The sequence below is a fragment of the Antedon bifida genome, chromosome 4, assembly GCF_963402885.1.
Source record: "Antedon bifida chromosome 4, ecAntBifi1.1, whole genome shotgun sequence".
NCBI classification, from domain to species: domain Eukaryota; kingdom Metazoa; phylum Echinodermata; class Crinoidea; order Comatulida; family Antedonidae; genus Antedon; species Antedon bifida.
In genome coordinates, this window is record NC_136229.1 from 27,288,143 (window position 1) to 27,306,875 (window position 18,733).

At 32.6% G+C, this 18,733-nt stretch overlaps 2 protein-coding genes across 2 annotated transcripts; one reads left to right on the forward strand and one right to left on the reverse strand.

Moving 5' to 3' along the window:
- Nucleotides 1–2,281: 2,281 nt before the first annotated feature.
- Nucleotides 2,282–5,614, reverse strand: LOC144839659 (uncharacterized). Its single transcript, XM_078695115.1, has one exon. The coding sequence runs from the start codon at nt 5,549–5,551 to the stop codon at nt 4,172–4,174; it is 1,380 nt and encodes a 459-aa protein (XP_078551241.1). The 5' UTR covers nt 5,552–5,614; the 3' UTR covers nt 2,282–4,171.
- A 3,708-nt stretch (nt 5,615–9,322) lies between these two features.
- On the forward strand, nt 9,323–18,468 carry LOC144839660 (SH3 domain-binding protein 5-like). Its single transcript, XM_078695116.1, has 7 exons — nt 9,323–9,544; nt 10,070–10,132; nt 12,316–12,444; nt 12,791–12,958; nt 14,704–14,834; nt 15,117–15,379; nt 17,410–18,468. Exons 1-7 carry the CDS (start codon nt 9,500–9,502, stop codon nt 17,790–17,792), a joined length of 1,182 nt encoding a protein of 393 aa, XP_078551242.1. The 5' UTR covers nt 9,323–9,499; the 3' UTR covers nt 17,793–18,468.
- The last annotated feature ends 265 nt before the right edge of the window (nt 18,469–18,733 follow it).

Below are 18,733 nucleotides of genomic sequence, written 5' to 3' on the forward strand. Positions count from 1 at the left end.
TTATTCATTTCTTTTATCATTTGCTTATAAATACATAGAAATTATGTTGCTCTTAGGCCCTGTTTCTGCTGCCAAGAAAATACTGTATTTTATACGGTATTTTTTGAATACCGTATTTATACCGTATTTTGTTGGCAGCAGAAACTGCGCTCATAAAAAAAATACCGTATTTTGTATACCGTATTTTCTCCACAAAATTTGTGGATAAAATACGGTATTTACAAATTTATACCGTATTTTTTGTACCCTTTTCTGCTGCAAATAAAAAATACCGTATTTTGTTTGACCTACGACATGAGGTCAACATCGTCTTTTTATTTTCTGTTGCTGTTAGCTGTATAGATATATTCGGCGAAAATGTGGAGCGAAAGACGTCACAGTATTTACTATATAAATCTGTGTGGGGAAGGAGGGTGTGGGGAAGGAGGGTGTGGGGAAGGAGGGTGTGGGGAAGGAGGGGGAGGGGAAGCTAAATGTCCGGCCAACTAAAAGGTAATAAAAGGGACAACCACATTTATAAAGACATTTCTAAAAAAATAAAGCAGGAGTACGGAATAGACTTGTCTCCAAAGCACGTAAACTCAAAGCTAAGAGCCTGCGAAAGCAGTACAACATTGCAAAAGACAATAACTCGGGGAGGAACGAATTTAGTTGTCCCCATTACGATGTTTTCTGTGCTCTCACAACATCTCTATCACTAGGGCTAGCCTGTTGAAAGTGAGGTATTGCGACTTTTAATTATCGACCAAATTAAAATGAATGGCAATTTGGGTAAAAAGGATGAAATTTAACACGACCACCCAAGAAGTATTGTTAGCAGAAACGGGGTACTAAAAAATACGGTATAAAAAATACCGCATTTTATACCGTATTTTTATACCGTATTTTGAGCAGTTGCAGCAGAAACAGGCCCTTAGACAGTTTTACACGATGAAAATTTGCGTGTGTGCACACCACACGATCACTTTTATGTAAATTAGTGGCGGAATAACAGGGCATTATCAAATATAACATTTTAAAAATCACGTTTTAAATAACGAAATGCTAATGTAACAGGTATCTCGATGTAATCACTTTTAATGTCGCCGTTGTACCATCAAAGGTGGTAATACACTGTAAGCCCTATACTAGCTTCATACTCTGCTGCTGTCACACTGAAACTTTGGGCATATGCACAACACACAATTCACCTGTATGTAAATGAGCTGTTTCACAAAATAATTAAACAAATTCATTGAATGGACGAAGTCGAGAAGAAAGTAATCTGTAAAGTTTGTTTTCTTCCAGAACAATGATGGCCTGTACATAACAACACTGATTCAATGGTACCATGCAATGCCACTGGATACTATATCTTGTAAACGTTCGTATTAATATCTCCATGCATTCCATACTATTTCTAAATTATCGCGAACGAAAATCGGAATCACAGATATTTTGTCAATTAACTGGAATTAATTTGAACTGTTCAATCAACGCATTTCCAGATAAAACAATAATAATAAGTTTTGTTACATCATAGGTTATTTATTTTCGCTATATAAAATGTATATGAGGCCTATACAGGATATCCGACTAAAGCTAAATATGAAATATAAACAAAAACTTATTCATTTCCTTTTATGGTTTTCATTTCACCTGATCACTATAAACATGGAGCTATAATTTATAGCTCCATGCTATAAACATGCACATAATAATTCCAACACACGATGAGTTGAATGGGAAGAATATTTCCATGAGTTGGAAGGTTGACCATTCTTAGGCTCAGTCTACACTATAAAAATAAAGAAAGTATGATGTGCCCAAATATGGTAGTGATATATGATAAATATGGGCACATCACATTTTCTAAAGCTTGATTAGATAGTGTATACAGAGCTTTAAAATAATACAATTATTCATTATTTGTTTTGTAACTGGCACCTATACTATCCTAAAGTAAATTGTTATTTTAATCAACTTGATTTGAAACCTGCCGATTCCGATCTTCAAATCGAAAAGCAAGGCTACGGCAAATAAGAGTAGTTGCCGCGTAGCAGAACAATCAGACGGCTTATTTATGCCAATTTACACAGACAAGCGGTAACGGTAGTACAGATAATAACTGTTATTACTTATGACCATTTAGGCCTACACACAACGCGAATCGAACGGGCGGTTTCCACTCAAGATAGATACAGATTATACGTGGGTGTGGAAAGCTACGCGGTTTACCGCTTACCGTTACCGCTGCAAATTGGCCTGGTGGTTTCGTGGTCGAGCTTTGTTTATCGTCCTATCGCGTGAAACAAAAAGCCGGTCTCAAATATTTTATATAATAAAGAATTTATTTTATTACTACAATTAAGTCATAAAATAATTTAATTTGTAATAGAAACACAACTGAGTTTTTAAGAAATATAAATATTTATTTCCCAAAAGTAATTAGGTATACTTTTCATCTCTATCAGTTGACTATCTATATAAAAACTGTACATAAAACCTTTTTAAATGCTAACAAACATCTATAGAATATAACATTTTAAGATGAACGATGGCGTTTCATTTATATAATCATTCGTGGAGATGCACTGAACTTGAGTGTGTGGGAAAACTGTATGTGTGACATTGTCATTCCATATATGGGCACATCACATTTTTTGTCACATAAAGTTTGATAGTGTAGACTTTACAGACAATTTTGCCCAAAGCGTTACAAAATCAACTCTTCCACTACTGGCAAGAAGAGAAGGAAACTTTCTGATAAACTCCCAAAATCATGTTTCCAAAGGGCGTCCCGAGTTTAGACATGAACGTAATTAGGTCCATGGTTTAGACATGGTGAAGTTTGGATAAACAGTGTTGCAGCACGCCATCTTTGTTTCCAAAAAACAAATTCAGTAATACAGTATAGTATTAGTGCATGTATTTCTATTTTTAGCCATGCAGGCTTTTAGTTTAGTTTTAATGATGTCTACATACAATCCATGTATAATTTTGTAGAAACCTGAACTTATATAATGGAATAGCCTACTTCTAGGAAATCGTTCAAACAATAAAACATTGGATATATGCCAACATTTCCTTGTTCTGTCGATTCTGTCAACTAATCATGTATTTTTTATTGTATTCGTGTTTTGACAGATTCTTAAAAAGTTTGATATGTTAGTGAACATTACAAAGTCATATTAATTCCTATGTTGGCCAAAGCAAACTAACAACAGCATACTGAGCTCCGGAGATCAAAAGGTTTATTTGCGGCTGCGACATGATCCGTTCCACGCCGCGGAGAACATAGTGCAGTACTGTTAGTATTTGTCGCAGCCAGACATTAAGATCAAAGGACTATTACGAGTTATTATCTTGGCAGGACGAGCTCAGTCTCCTGTTGTTAAATTGCCTTGATTAGTCTCCATGGTATAGCCAATACTTCTGTAACTCACGAATTACAAATTATTGGAATAATGCGAATACATTTAAGTTATGAACACATTAGGGTACTAAAGTTTAGGCTAACACACACAAAACTATACAAAACATATCTATTTGAAATAAATCGAAATGTTATAAATATTAGTTTTAGGCCTATATTAATATTAGTTTTTTTATAATTCATAAATGGTACAATCATAAATGATTGTTTAATAAGTTATAATATACAAGTGTCTTAATTATAATATACAAACAAGGTAAGTATTTAATGGTTCGATATATTGCGTATCAATCTACTATTCATGGCGTATTTCTGTCTTCTCTTAGAAATTCGATAAAATTCACATCAAATCTCTGAAGTAATTGCACTGCTCTTTATTCTGGATGGAATGTTGTCGATATCAGCGGCGTACTCTGGAGGTATTAGGTGTGCGTCTAACAGTTAAAGCTTTTTTTTCTATAGGCCTACTCCAAGATTTAAATTGTATGCCACTTGCGTTTTCGTTTCGACTCCCTTACAATTTTTACCGTAGGTCTAAGCTCATGCGCAGGTTTTTCAATCCGTGTTAATAATGATACGAAATGTTTGAACATGTCTTTAAGTCTTTACTGAGCTGCTCAGTCAATTTAATCTACCCGGTATCAAGCCTAGCGACGATAAACAGCATGCATTGCGTCTTCTGTCAGCAACCTTCTTCCATGGGGTATACTATGTTCGTCACTAGACATGGTATCGTAGGTACATACAGCTGTTTATTCACACATACGTCTTGATATTATGCGGGGAAAGTCTTGACCTACCCTCTTCAATGTCTGACAATGATATGTTGAAGTTTCTTTGTACAGTTACACTTGCCATGCCAACTCCATCACTCACCTGACAAGACAAAAGTATATTATTTCGATTGTCATCAACGGGCCTGGCATCTGCATTGTTCTGTTGACTGTCGGGTGATGACACCCGTGAGGAGATGGTGTCTATGCCATGGTTTTGTGCGATAGGCCTACTGGTGTTCTGTGTGGATGAATTAATATTGCCCCGGTTGTAACGCTTAACTAATAAATGCGTAGCCCACACGGCGCAAAATAATACAATCACACAGAGGAGAATAACGATATAAAGTTCATAATTAGCCATTTCATTTGCCCCATCAATGGGCCTACTTTTTGCGTTCATAGGGTCTGTTACGTGGGATTTTGTGTGCTGTTTTGTACTTGCGTTTTCTCTAGGGCAGTCATGCTCCAATTCTAAAAAGTCCATTCCATTTAGACACGTTGGTGGAGTCCATCTAGGATGTAGTTTCATCTTTTTTGACAAGTTTATAACGTCATTTTGGCAGTTACAATCAAATTTATTTTCCGCTAAATTAAACCTAGTCATTTTAGGCATGAAATCAAGCGCGATTTCAGGAAATTCTGTCAAGTTATTGTTTCTTAAAACAAGACTTTCCAAATCTGGAAGGTCTTTAAACATTTCACTATGAATGCCTGTAAGCAAATTATCTGATAGATCCAGGTGAGTGATCATTGAACCGTGAAATACATCGTTTGGTAAAGACGACAACAGGTTGTTACCAAGATACAGTTTTTTTAACTTTGGAAGATTGTGGAACGTTGAAGCCGGAATGGATTTTAACTTATTGTACGATAAATACATGCTTTCTAATTCGTTTAAACCTTCGAACGCCTCTTCGTGCAGAACTTCTATGAAGTTTTCATTTAACCTCAAATCGTTCAGGACAGTCAGTTTATGGAACGCCGCCGGTTTGATTTCAGACAGCACGTTTTCTTCAAGGTAAAGTGTTTTCAAATTAACATATTCCTCGAAATCATCATTTAATTGCTCGATCCTATTTTTTCTTAGATTTAAAGTTTCAACACCTTCTGTGTTACATCGTGGAATTTCAGAAAATTGGAGACTTATACAATCTACTGTATGGTGCTGACCATCCGTTTGTGCGCACTGTCTACATTCTGTGCTGATTCCACTAGCTGTACATGTTATAGGGTTGGTGCGTTTGTCCTCACTTGAACAGGACACAGCACTGACCGACAGAAAAATGGTTGAATAATGATATAAAAACAGCATCAGTATGTGTACTAATTGTTTTTGCGAAATATCTATAAACAAAATCATTTTGAAAGCCGTAAAAAGATCGCCACTCCACCTGTTTTCTTCAAATGTTCCTTCTATTTTCAAAATCGCTCTGATTCTTAAGTATTTAAGTTTACTCTAAACGCTTGTACAAAATTAGTTTCAAAGTGAATAATCTCTTGTACCGTAACTAACCTGTGTGTAGTTGCTTACTGAATAAACCCGTACTATAGTTACTGTCAAATAAAACATATCAAAACCAAAGTGTGACGTACCATTATAATTATAGATGAGCTTGACGAAACCTCAGCTATTAATATCTTACTAGAGTTTCAGGGGCTACCCGTTACAGTATTTCCTGAAGTTATATATCCCGGATAATAAGAATTACCCGTATGTACAGATTTCTAAAGTTGTATGTAAGAAGCAATAGAAATTAGAAATTCTAAGGACTGGGAATTCCCCAATTATACATGCTCTCTCAACAGTGACTTACCTTTCAATATTGTTTTCTTTGTATATTTAGCTGTTTGTTGTTTATTTAATATTGCATTGTAATACAGATGTTTATGACCTGTATATACGCAATCGACGAATATTGCTGCTAAATATGAAAACTCTACATGGGGCCTGTACTAATTTGGGCATGCGTGTATTTCCCACGATAAAAACAATTATGGTTAATTTATAGACCACAAATGATGTTTATGTTTATACATGAGAAAACATAGCATTGTATTTGATTATGCCACCATAATAGTTTACACTGCAACCTTCCATATACATGGTACAGTGGTACGACGTCATGAAATAGAAACTATAACCTTTTCTGTAACTAGGCTATTGTTTAGGACATTTCGAAATTTCAGATTTCAGATCTAACGATATAAACACAATGTTCAGATTCACACTTCAATAACAGTTTGAATTGCCTTTTGTCTGAGACAACAATTTAATATAGTTGTCACAGCTTTTGTATTGCTTTTTTAAGGTAAATTATCCAGACTAATGATAAGTACACCACATTATTGTATATTCAGCAAGTTAAGCATGGACTAAAAAGAGGTATTATTTTAAAACTTAGAGACTACTCCCGGGAGTTCCGAGCTCTCTAAAAGTTGTGTGATAATGATAAAGATGTATTCCCCAAAAAACATGAAAAATGAAGATTAATTAAATCAGGCTTTTTGTAGTTTTAATAAAGTTAATCACTTCCGTTGTTTTTCATACATTTTTTCCAATCCAATTTTTGATCAAAGTGGATAACTATTATGTTACACAATTTTGTTTAGAATTATTTTTTCAGAGGGACAATACATCTTTAAATACATAGACTCCTATTAAGTGGCATTGTATTGCTGTTATGATTCGAACTATTCCCCGGACATTTTCTTTTCTATTTCTTTGATTTAAAGGTTCATCTAGGTATTATATATGCCAATATAGAGAGTAAACTGAATGTTTTCAGTGTTGGCTTTGGTACAACTCTATGATTTGTGAACATTAATTTGGCATACTGTACAGTACTGTATTGCGAATAAAAACAAATGAGCTGACAACATTAAGTAGACCGTATAGTAAAAGGCCGAAAGTGAAATAGATTTGAATCGCTAATAATAATGTATATCCCTATATATAGGCATCTTTCGTATAATATCCCATGGTTTTTATAACTAACTGATTAGTTAGTGTGTTATTAATATATTTTATGAAACAGTCATCATATAGTAAATTATTCTATATTAGTAAACTTTTCAAGATGTATTGCTCCCCTTAGAGCGAATATCGTGTTGGACTATTTTAATTATTTACTGACTTTGACTAAATTGAAAAAAAGTGACAGGTCAACCGGAAGCGAGTTTCTGGTTAAATCTAATCGTTTAGTTTTGTTAATAGCCAAATCACTATTGTTTTAAATTTACTGATGGCGCTAGTTACACTCCGTTATGGGTGAGTAATTGTATGAATGACGTAATTCATTACGAATATGGAAGTCTATGCGTCATGCTGGTGTTGTTAGATTGCCTTGATTTAACCATGGAGGGAAAACTCCATGATTTAACAAGATGTGTAAATAAAGTATGAATAAATTTATCTGATTGTCGTAATTTTGTAATTTTTGTTTTTGTTTTTAAAGATTATTGATCGACATAACAAAACTAAAAAATTACCTTTCAAAGTGATTTTATTCATCTTTATTTTTCATGTTTTGATGGACAATTATTCATCTTTAGGTTAACTACCGGAAAAACTTTCAGCAATGAGGCCTAGATTCGTCTAATGGACAACAAGCTGTAATGTTCTTGTGAAGTAGCCTATCGAATGCATGCATTGAAATAACGTACTCATGTTATCTAAATTACACTTCAAATATAAAAAACAAGTTCGTGACTTATTAATAATAGGAAATATTATCAAAAGACAATGTTTTCAGAGAACCAAATTGGAGGAGTAAAATTTTAGAAGACTTTATAAAAGCGAGACAAACAATAAAACACTAACATCGGATAGATGGCAGTAGAGACCAAACTTAAAGATGTATTGTTCCCCCGAAAAAATAATGTTGGTTGAATATGCCATTTTGATGTCACATAATAATTATCCCCTTTGACCAAAAATTAGATCGGAAAACATGTGTTTATATATAATTTAATACAAAAAATAGTCAAATTGGTTGCAAGTTAACGGAATTTTTGGCTGAATTTAACCATTCATTTTGTCATTTTGTAAGTGAAACATTATTTGTTTTCGTTTTTTTTATGGAAGTGATTAACTTGATTAAAAACACCAAATAACCTATTCAAAGTCTGTTTTAATTAATCTTCATTTTTCATGTTTTAGGGGGACAATACATTAACTGTTTTCTAAAATAAAGGTTAGTCTGTCTGACTTAATTGGAGGCGCTATACCGTTTTTCGTCTTTCTATAATATAATTAATAGGAATTTTATTTTTTATTCGTTGCTAAAATGTGTTTGTTGTATTACGTTTAAGAGAATCTTTAGAATTACGTTTTCGGGAATTCACGTTTTAAGTAGAGGAATATCTTCGTGTATGTGCTATATTTCTTAATTTTATATATTAAATCGTAAATGATGATCATAAGATGAGGTGTTTCTATTAACCAGTCATTTTGGAAAACAATCAATGGAAAAAACAATGGAACAGTTGACAGAAGAATTAGTAGAGCTGCCAGAGTAGAACCATAGAGAAATTCTTCTTTTCAATTTCTGGTCTACCCTGTTAGTAGAAAAGCTACGTAGAGGGGGTAATTACAATTTGTATTTAATATATTTGATGTTCCGTGATACAATGAGATCACGTGCCTGCCTTATTTATTTTTGTAAAGATTCAAGATACATAATATATATACCCTTAGCAAGCACAGAGGTTACAAATACAACAAAGCAAAACATGGTGTTTTATTATTAATTTAATTATTCCTACGATACATTTGTAAAGAAACTTATACAACAAGATATGTTGACATTGGTTACTTGGGAGAGGAGGGGCCCTCAATTTTTCGCTGAAGGATTCCACAGTTTTTGCAGAAATGATATTTTCTGGTAATTTGTTCCAATCGAAAATACATCTATTGCCAAAAATTGTTTCGCGATTTCTGTTTTTTGCCTGCCTTTTGTAAATGTTGGCCTCTCAAGACCAGACACTCCATCCCTTTTCTTTTTTTAAATATTGGTATAAAGTACTGTAAATTTTATATTAACCCATTGACCTACCTTCTGTGAGGAATCATAATAAACTTTTCAGAGAAGTTCTTTCATCATTGTTAGAACTCTCTTACGTCATATCTTATACGCGAATGTGATTGGACACTTGTTTTCCGATTAACCAAGATTAACCCACTGATCATAGCGAGTGACACGCGCTACTGGTACCGTACCACCACCACCAGCAAAGCATTTGTTTACTTCTGTTCGAGACAGGTAGTAGCTCCGGGTTTAGTGGGCCTAGGACTAATCAAATCCCTGAAATGACCACCGAAATGGACTGCGAAGAACTGGACCCAAGAATTCAGGTATGTGCTTTAACACCAACTATTTGTTGTATAAAATATAGTCGTAGACTGAAACTTAAGTATGTTTTTTAGCCCAGTTAGCCATCACCAGGGCAGCTGTGTATAATGTCAATGAGACTGCTTTGCATATTTTAGTGGACTTTGGTTTTTTGATGGGCATTGTTGATGCTTTAGCCTACTGTAGAGGCCAGCTAGGGTTTTATTCACGCAGAGTTTTTATAATCGGTTATAATAACCAACTAATTCTTTTGTACATTAAAAAGTATTTAAAAAAACACATAATATAGCAAACATCCATCCAAAAACATCTCATTATCTCCTTGGTGTCCTAGCCTAGCTATATGCCTAATTGTTTAGTTTATTTGTATCTTACCAATACTGTTATTAGTATAGTGTTTTACTGTAAGTTTTATTTACATATTTCGATATTCGTTTATTAAACATATTATATGCTTTGTTACATGAAACTTTGTAGAGAATTCCCTTAAATTCTCTATCGTAAATGAGTTTTTCTTTAAATTCCAGGAGGAGTTAGAGGTTCTCAATACATCTTCAGAGGACATTAATGTATATGAAAAGAAATTGGAGGTAAGTGTTAACTGTAATTCAAAGCCAATGCTATTTCATTTACTCAACTTCTAATATGTGATAGTCAATCAATTGTAGAATAATCTCTTAATTGTACAATAACAGCATACCTCATACAGTACTCTTTTATGTCAATACTGCAGTTAACAAAATCACATTAAAGTTTAAAAACTATAATAGCATCAACTCTGAGTGTGTTTAAACAACATTTTAATGTTCAGTGCATTGACACTAAAATTAATTCTTTATGTTTAATGTTCAGTGTAGTTGACACTAACATTCACTCTTTATTTTCATTTGCATTTGACTGTCAATTCACTCTTTTGTCACTGAAAAAAAGAGTGAATCAATTGTTGAGAAGATTTGCCTCTTTTGTTAAAGAAGTGAATCTTTAATTTTAACTTCCCCTTAATTTTTTTTTCTTTTCACAAGGCCACGCAAAACATTCCTTTTTGTGTAGTTTGATATTTTTGTTTTATCTGCCAAAATCATTAAACGTTTTCATGAAACCACCAATTTAATTGAAAAGTAATTAATGTCGAAAATTTAAATCAATGAAAATATTTGAATGTTTTTTAGATTAGTAATAGAAACCATATCCTAATGGCTTAAATTTCTTTAGAATTCATAAATAGGAAATCTGAAAAACACATTGTTTGACATATTAGTTATGAGTTTTTCATTTCATTACAACATACCATAAAACCATTGAACAGAAAAAATTTACATTTTGTGTTTCATACTGATCATAATTTATAGGTCCATGGTTGGATTTTTTACCAACTTTGAACGTTTGATACTGTCTTTGAACGTATGATAACTGTCTTTGAACGTATTATACTGTCTTTGAACGTATACTGTCTTTGAACGTATGATACTGTCTTTGAAAGTATGATACTGTCTTTGAACATTTGATACTGTCTTTGAACGTTTGATACTGTCTTTGAACGTATGATACTGTCTTTGAACGTATGATACTGTCTTTGAACGTATGATACTGTCTTTGAACGTATGATACTGTCTTTGAACGTATATACTGTCTTTGAACGTATGATAATGTCTTTGAACGTATGATACTGTTGCATGTTATTGTATTTAATTAAATGAATATTACATTAAATGGAGGGAATATTTTATGAATTAAAAGATGGAATGTCCTATTTAATGAGGTAGAGCTGGGACAGTCGGCCTTTTATCAAATGCAATACAATGACACATCTACTGTTTTATAGACTTATTTTAATTAATTCACTGTTTCCATATTGAATCAAATTCTATACCATTAAAAATGGCAGTGCTCCGATTTTCTGAACAGTTATAGACAGCCCGGCAATAGCTTGGTTTTAAACACCTAACAATCGCAGCACAAAATTCTATATGTTTATAATATTTTTCTTCACAGTATAATTAAAGATCCTATCTTTTATTAATATTATTATACTAAGTGTAAATCCCAGTGCTTCCTGAATTGAATGGCCAGTAGTCTCATCTCTGCTGTAATTGTTGTTTTGATAGTACACTTTATTATTACCAACCTTGGTTTTAAACTTCCGTCTTGGTGTCCATTAGTGGCCAACTGACATTTCCTCCCTTCCACTGGGAACACTATAATTTATTTCCTTAAATTATTAACTTAAAGGGTAAATCCGGTTTATAAAATGTCTATTGTTTATTATAAAATATAAACCCCACTTATTTTTCATTAGTGGTAAAGCAGAACAAGCATTGTGAAATAAGCCCCTTCCTAAAATGGTGCTAGCTCAGGACTTTTATACTAATGTTATAAGATAGGAATTTTTAATGATTTTATTTAAGACTTTAGGATCTAGCCTTTATTATTTTTCTTAATGGATCATAGATCAACATTTAAAAAAAATCTAAAATACAAATGTAGATAACATACTTGCAGAACTAATTACAATTCTTATCTTTTCTGTTTGTATAATTTGTACCAGGGTACAATATTAATAATATTGTTATCGCAAATATTGTCTAGAACTGATAAAAAGTAAATAGATATTGTCAAGTTTATCGCAACATGGTGTTTTGTATTTTTGTCTGCGCTATCTTTGTTATCCAGTGTTGACCTCTAATTTTCATAAAATAATGTTTATATTTTATTGATAAAAATACTTATGTATTGATAATCGGGAAATCAATTTTGAAAAAATGATCTTTTTCAGGATCAAAGAAATTGTTTCCGAACAACATTGGCGGATTGTAAAACAAGATTACAATTAACTGCAAAGTATTGTGGGAAAACTGTAAATAGAGCGTTACTCTATTATCAAGCGAGAGGAGAAACATGTACGGTAGGTATATAAAATTGTATTTAATGGTTTGGATTGGTTCAGACATTTGCAACCCTGACTCTGAATCCAGTGGGTTTGTTGTCTGCCAGGTTGGGGATTCTGTTTTTGTGCCGAGTGTTGACAGTCAACCTGCCCCAAAACTGTACCCTTGGGGTGTTCCAAAATCAAAAGCATTTTACTTAAAGACCTTTATAAGCAAAAACAACTCTGAATTTATGAATGTACATCTGTCTAATTTCAAAAAGTTCTTTTCCTATTCTGCTTATTTCCTCATTTTAAAATCGTATCAGGCCTTTACTTTTTTAATTCAATATTTATAGATTCTTTTTCTTTCCATTTATTTCAGGCCCAAAGAGCAGTGCAGGAATCGGTTAGCACATATCAAAAAACAGTTGGCGTTTGTCAACTGGCAAAGGAGACTATAGCACTTGCCGAGGAAGCATCAGTAACAGGGAACAAGACTAGAGAATTTGATAGCGCTCTGCAAGAAATGCTAAATCACGCTACTGGAAAGGTAAGTAATGTCAAGTGTAGGATTCTAGTCTAGTGATATATTCAATGCATATTATCAGTTACAGCCTACATTAAAAGCAGATTCCCGGTTCTTGGTAAACAAGTAGGCCTACTAGATTTTGTGTTACCTGGGGTAAGGGGAAAAACATTTTTCATGTCAGTACCTCTCAAGATTACGCTGCGAAGATTTTTGGTAAACTTCTATCATTACAGATTTCAATCGCATCAACTCAAAATTGACAGTTTACATGAAGTATGTGGTGGCATACAATATGCCAGTGCCAGCCTCATGTTTATGGAATGTAGAATTCCTTCTTTTTATGTTTTATGAATTTTTAAGAAAATCGATATATGCCTGATGTGTACAGTAGGCTTAATTCAAGTAAAAAAGTTTTTTCCTTCCAGAAAAAAAATGAAAAATGAAATATGTAAATCTATTTCCTATGGCTTTAGCAAGAACTGAATTATACTTTTCACACCTAGTTTTTATAGTTAACTATATTCCTAGAATTCATCAGGAAACAATAACGATGTTACAAATGTTTACCTGCAGGAAATGAAGTTACCACATACCACACTTTTTTCGCACTTAGTCACAATTTTGACACTCAAATTTGACCCATTTACATTCACTTAAACCTTGTGCACCTTTAATATAATAATAACTGGATAGTTAAACATGCTAAAGCATTGTAACGTACATAAAGAATGTATAGATTTCCCTTTTGAATGTTAAAGGTCTTACATTATCAAACTAGTTATGACAAAAGTATGCCCAAGTATGGTAGTGATATGACATTATCATGTCTGTATATGGGCACATCACATTTTTTGTCACATAAAGTTTGATAGTGTAGACAGAGCTTAACATACTTTTAAAAACCTTTAGATTTCAACTGTCAGTCTATTTTATTACACAGTGGAACAAGAAACTTCAAAATGCTATAAACATTTTTTAAGCTTGCCTTTCTGACAGTACATGCCCTAGGCACTAAAATGTGTCTACAGAGGCCTTAGTAAATACTCCAGCATTGAAGTAGCTGACATTAATATAGTTACAACCACACAGATCTTTTGTCATAGTGTTCTCATTTTATTTAAACACAGTTTGCAATAGAATGAAACAATCACACACAATGTAATAAATGAACTGTATAATGTACACAAGTTGTACAAGTAGTATAACTTCAATCAATAATCGACATACAGAATAAACAAGATAACTTATCAAATCTATAGAGCTTTGTACTGATAAAGTGTTACAGTAAAGAAGGTCAAAGTTCAATTGCCCCTAAACACCAGGTACTGCCAAAATATATCCCCATCATCTTTGTTATCAATCAATATTTTGGTACGCAATATTCTAGATTTTTTTATTGGTGCACCATCTCCAAATTTGTATCAATCAAAAACATTTAAAAGCCACATCATCCAAATATTAACAGTGATACACAAAAGTTTGGCTCTTGAGCAGTTTTCTCTATTAATGGGTAAAAGGAATACAGATTCTGAAAAAAAACCCATTTGATTGTTCCATGGTTTAAAGGGCATGTTCAATCAATTCCCTTTTGCCCTCCCAGATAATATTAAAATTGAACTACATTGTAAATAATTAATATTGTTTTGTCTGTTTATGCAGATATTTGCCCTTGATGGCATCTGTAGCGAATGAAATTGAAATGAACAATGGTTATATTATTTTAAAATCATATTTTTAATGCTAAAAGTAATATGTTTGATTCACAGTTAAATGCTGCTGAGAAAGAACGTAAAGAAAGTGAAAAAACGCACCTTGAAAAAGCAGCAACTTACACCATAGCACAGAAAAGAAGTGAACAATTGAAGAAAAAATATAGCAAATCAATTGCCAAGTCAAGGTAATTTAATCAAATGTTTTTAAAAGCATTGTAAAATCACACTTCAATGGCTGAGAATCCATACTATGGGATAGAAATTAAACATATATTTAAAGGAGATCCATCTATGACATATTATTAAAGCGATATCTGAGGCTTAGAATCCTGTTTATGGATAGAAATGACACTTTAAACATATTCTATACAAAGATCCATCCATTATGTAATAACATCTGATTTTGCAAAGGTTTAGAAACCATTATTATGGATAGAAATGACACTTTAAACACATTCCATTTTCAGAATTTATTATGAGCAGAAGTTTCAATTTGAAACCCAACTTTTAAAAATTAAACAAGAGGTGATAGATATACAGAAGTTACTGGTGGACAGGAAGCAAGCGTACAGGAATGCCTTGGTCAGATTAGAACAAATTTCAGAAGAAATCCATGAAAAGAGGCAGTTTAGTCTTCCACTGGGACCTCGCGAAGCTGGTGTAGGGGAAGACAGTCTAGAAGGCTCATTTGGAAGCGAGGCAGACAGCCTAGAAATTAAATTCAATGATGGTAAGTTAAAAAAAGAAAAACAAATATTTAAACAAACATATTTAATACAGCCAGAAAATAGTTTTGTTTATGTTTTATTAAGCAGTGGTCCCTAAACAAGAAACCAGTCCTTAAAATCTAGGAACCACTGGTTTATAAGAAAGAAAATTTAAATAAAAATGTGTCTGAGAGATGAGAATGTTAAAGAAATTAAACAAAGTTCATCCATGTAGTTTAAGTTGGTTGTGATGCAATAATTGGATTAATTGTTAATATGAATGTATGTATCTCAGATTTTGTTAAGTGTACGATCTGCGATCCGCATATCTTGATAATTCTCAAAAAATTTGTAATTTTTTCTTCCACTAGACTGAACTGATTCATTTTACATCCCTAATATCTATTGAGCAATATCTACAGTAAAATTCTGTTTATAATATTTAAAAATTCAATATGAATATTTTGATATTTATTCATTGATATTTATTCATAAAACAAAAAGATTAAAACATAGCAGCAAAAATGCTGAATACTTTCAATCTACAAAAAAAATTATAAAATACAAATTTGATAAACAACTTTCCATGTATTATCTAGGTTAAGGTTATGAGTATTCATGGTAAACTCATCAACTTCTTAAGCTGTGTGGGTTTCAGGTTATTTTAAATTAATCTGGTATTTATATGTCATCAAAAAACTAAAACAAATCTGTATGATAGCTTAACCTTTTTAGAGACCAACAATGAGTAGTATACCGAAATGTCTTTCTTCCGTTAAAACTTGCTGTTTTAATCGTGAATATTTACTCTTTGGTGGTTAAGATACTCGGCTACCAATGGCGATCACAGAGTGCTTGGTTCAATCCCACCAGATTCTTTCTGAAAGTTAAGCTTGTACCACCAATAAGGATAATAAATGAAATTATTTTTCTTTTGTGGATGAAATCACTTATGGTTATCTTATCTCTTAGAGAATAGGAAAAATAATGTATACTGTAAGTGGGTGCTAAAGTATATGCTTTTCCTATTACTGGACCTCCCTAAGCTAATTGTCCTTTAAATCAATTTATACTTAATAAATGCAAATTTCTATTACATTTTATTAGATAATTTACCAATATATAATAAATTTTCCCAAAATCTTCGATATTTTAAAATATTTCCCATATTTTAAACAAAGCAATGATAATATCTACTGATAACAAATACAATTTTCAAAATGAAATAAAAATATTAGAATCAGTTTTCAGGATACTGAGATAAAATAGTTTGCAGGGGGCTTAGCAGTTTAAAAACAAATGATACCACAACTTGTTCTGGTAATATTGTAATAATGGACGTAGGAAAAACAATAAAGCATTTCAAAGAAACTGACTAGGCCTACTAAACCACAAACAATACATTGTTCTGCAAGTTTAAAACATGCAATAGAACAGAGTCTTAATTAATCCATGGAGGGTTCCTCCATGATTAATCTGATGCCAAATTGCTTTTAAATTAGTATTGATTTAAAACAACAATATAGAAGTTTGTCTCAGTACATCACTAGTAAAGCACAAACAATACATTGTTCTGCAAGTTTAAAACATGCAGTAAAACAGAGTCTTAATTAATCTAGGTGCCAAAATTCTTTTAAATTAGTATTGGTTTAAAACAATAGAGCCTACATTTGTCTAGTACATCACTAAATGGAATTCAAGTTCATTAATAAATCCTACCATCAATAGGTGTTAAGTACAATAATTGTTCCTATAGAAATTTGGGTTTAGTTGTTTTTTTGTGATTGGTAGGGAGCTTTGAAGTGAGTATCAATGGTTATTCAAGTGATTGTCTTTTAATTATAGATGATTGTTTGACTTTTTGTTGATAGTGTTGTCATAGTTTTCCATGGCTACAATATACAATAATGTTGTCTACCCATATCTTTACAATGAAGTCCATTGCAGTTACAATACAGTATATCTCAATTACAAATGCTTTATGTAGCCTAGTTATATATTTTTGTTTTAGAATGTTTATTTCATGCGTAATAATTCATTTTTTTCTTTTTAGACAATGATTCTATAAGTGATTCTGCTTCATGTGATTCGGACTACTTTTCTTCCACACCAACATCTCCTTGCAGCGATTCTGGATCCTTATCTATATTGAGAAGTTTGCCGGAGTTGGACGTACTAGAAGAATTCGAAAAGCGCAAGCCTTTAAAACGATCCTCTACTGATAATAGCCTTGATGTCTATGTAAGAAACTCTTTACAGAACTTGTCTATTAGTAAAAATTGTGAAGATGAACAAGAATCGGATGTAGGTGAGAAAACTTGTGGAAATACAGAAATGAATGTTAAAAGATTACAGGCTGATGGGACGGAAGATGTATCAGAAAGGTCAACTGCAGAGGGCGCTGATTGTAAGAAGTTGTTTCAGGAAGATATATGAAAGTCAGTTTCATAATATCAGAAAATTTTAAAACAAAGAATGTGTGCTATTGAAAATAAGTCAGACGTTAAATGATTAGGCCTACTGGATGTTATGACAGAGGATAGGCCTATTGTATCTGTATTATATTAGAAAGGTCAAATAAAGTGGTCTAAAGGGTCTTTCACACCTGTTCCGGTATGGCGAATCGAACATCAATGTTTCGTTTTCACTACGCTCCACCCGGCTATGCGTCAATCGATATGCGCGTAGCCGCGTGAAAACGAAACATGGACGTTTGATTGGATTTTCCGTTGACAGACTGGAACAGGTGTGAAAGACCCTTAAGTCGTAGGGAGGTTTCTTGCAAATACGATAACGAATGAATTCTCCACAAATAAGTTTTCCTATTGTAAGCCAGTGAAAATCTGTGTGGCTTTAACTTTGGGTCGGTAAACAGAAGTAGTTTAATAGGACTGTGACAATTGTGGAATGTAGATGTAATATACATTCCACTTGTCGCGGTCTGTTAAATTACCTTCTACATTGGCTATCGTCCCAACATGAAAGCTTGTAATGGAAAATCAATATATTACTATCTTGTATGCTTGTACTCGCAAATATATGTTAAAGTAGGCTATAAAACATATTATACTGTACATACACACCCAATATGTTTGTATACCATGTATACTTTTAGAGAATAAATAATAATTATTGGAGTTTTCAATGGATGAAAAAATGAGACTGATAGAGAATGAATGAATAATGGATAGATAATGGGACAAATAAAAAAATAAATGCACAAATGACCAAGATGAATTGAGAAAATGAAATTTATATAAAAGTATTTTTTTTTTTTTTAAATTTCTACCCCAATCAGTCCAATACATTCATTCATTCATTTTTATTATTTTGTAATAATGGACGTAGGAAAAACAATAAAGCATTTCAAAGAAACT

Bases quoted from the DNA above. Each gene is read 5' to 3' on its own strand.
- LOC144839660 (XM_078695116.1), top strand. From the start codon at position 9,500: ATGACCACCGAAATGGACTGCGAAGAACTGGACCCAAGAATTCAG. The intron at 9,545-10,069 runs GTATGTGCTTTA...TTTAAATTCCAG, and splicing joins AACTGGACCCAAGAATTCAG to GAGGAGTTAGAGGTTCTCAA. The intron at 12,959-14,703 runs GTAAGTAATGTC...TTTGATTCACAG, and splicing joins TAAATCACGCTACTGGAAAG to TTAAATGCTGCTGAGAAAGA.
- LOC144839659 (XM_078695115.1), bottom strand. From the start codon at position 5,551: ATGATTTTGTTTATAGATATTTCGCAAAAACAATTAGTACACATACTG.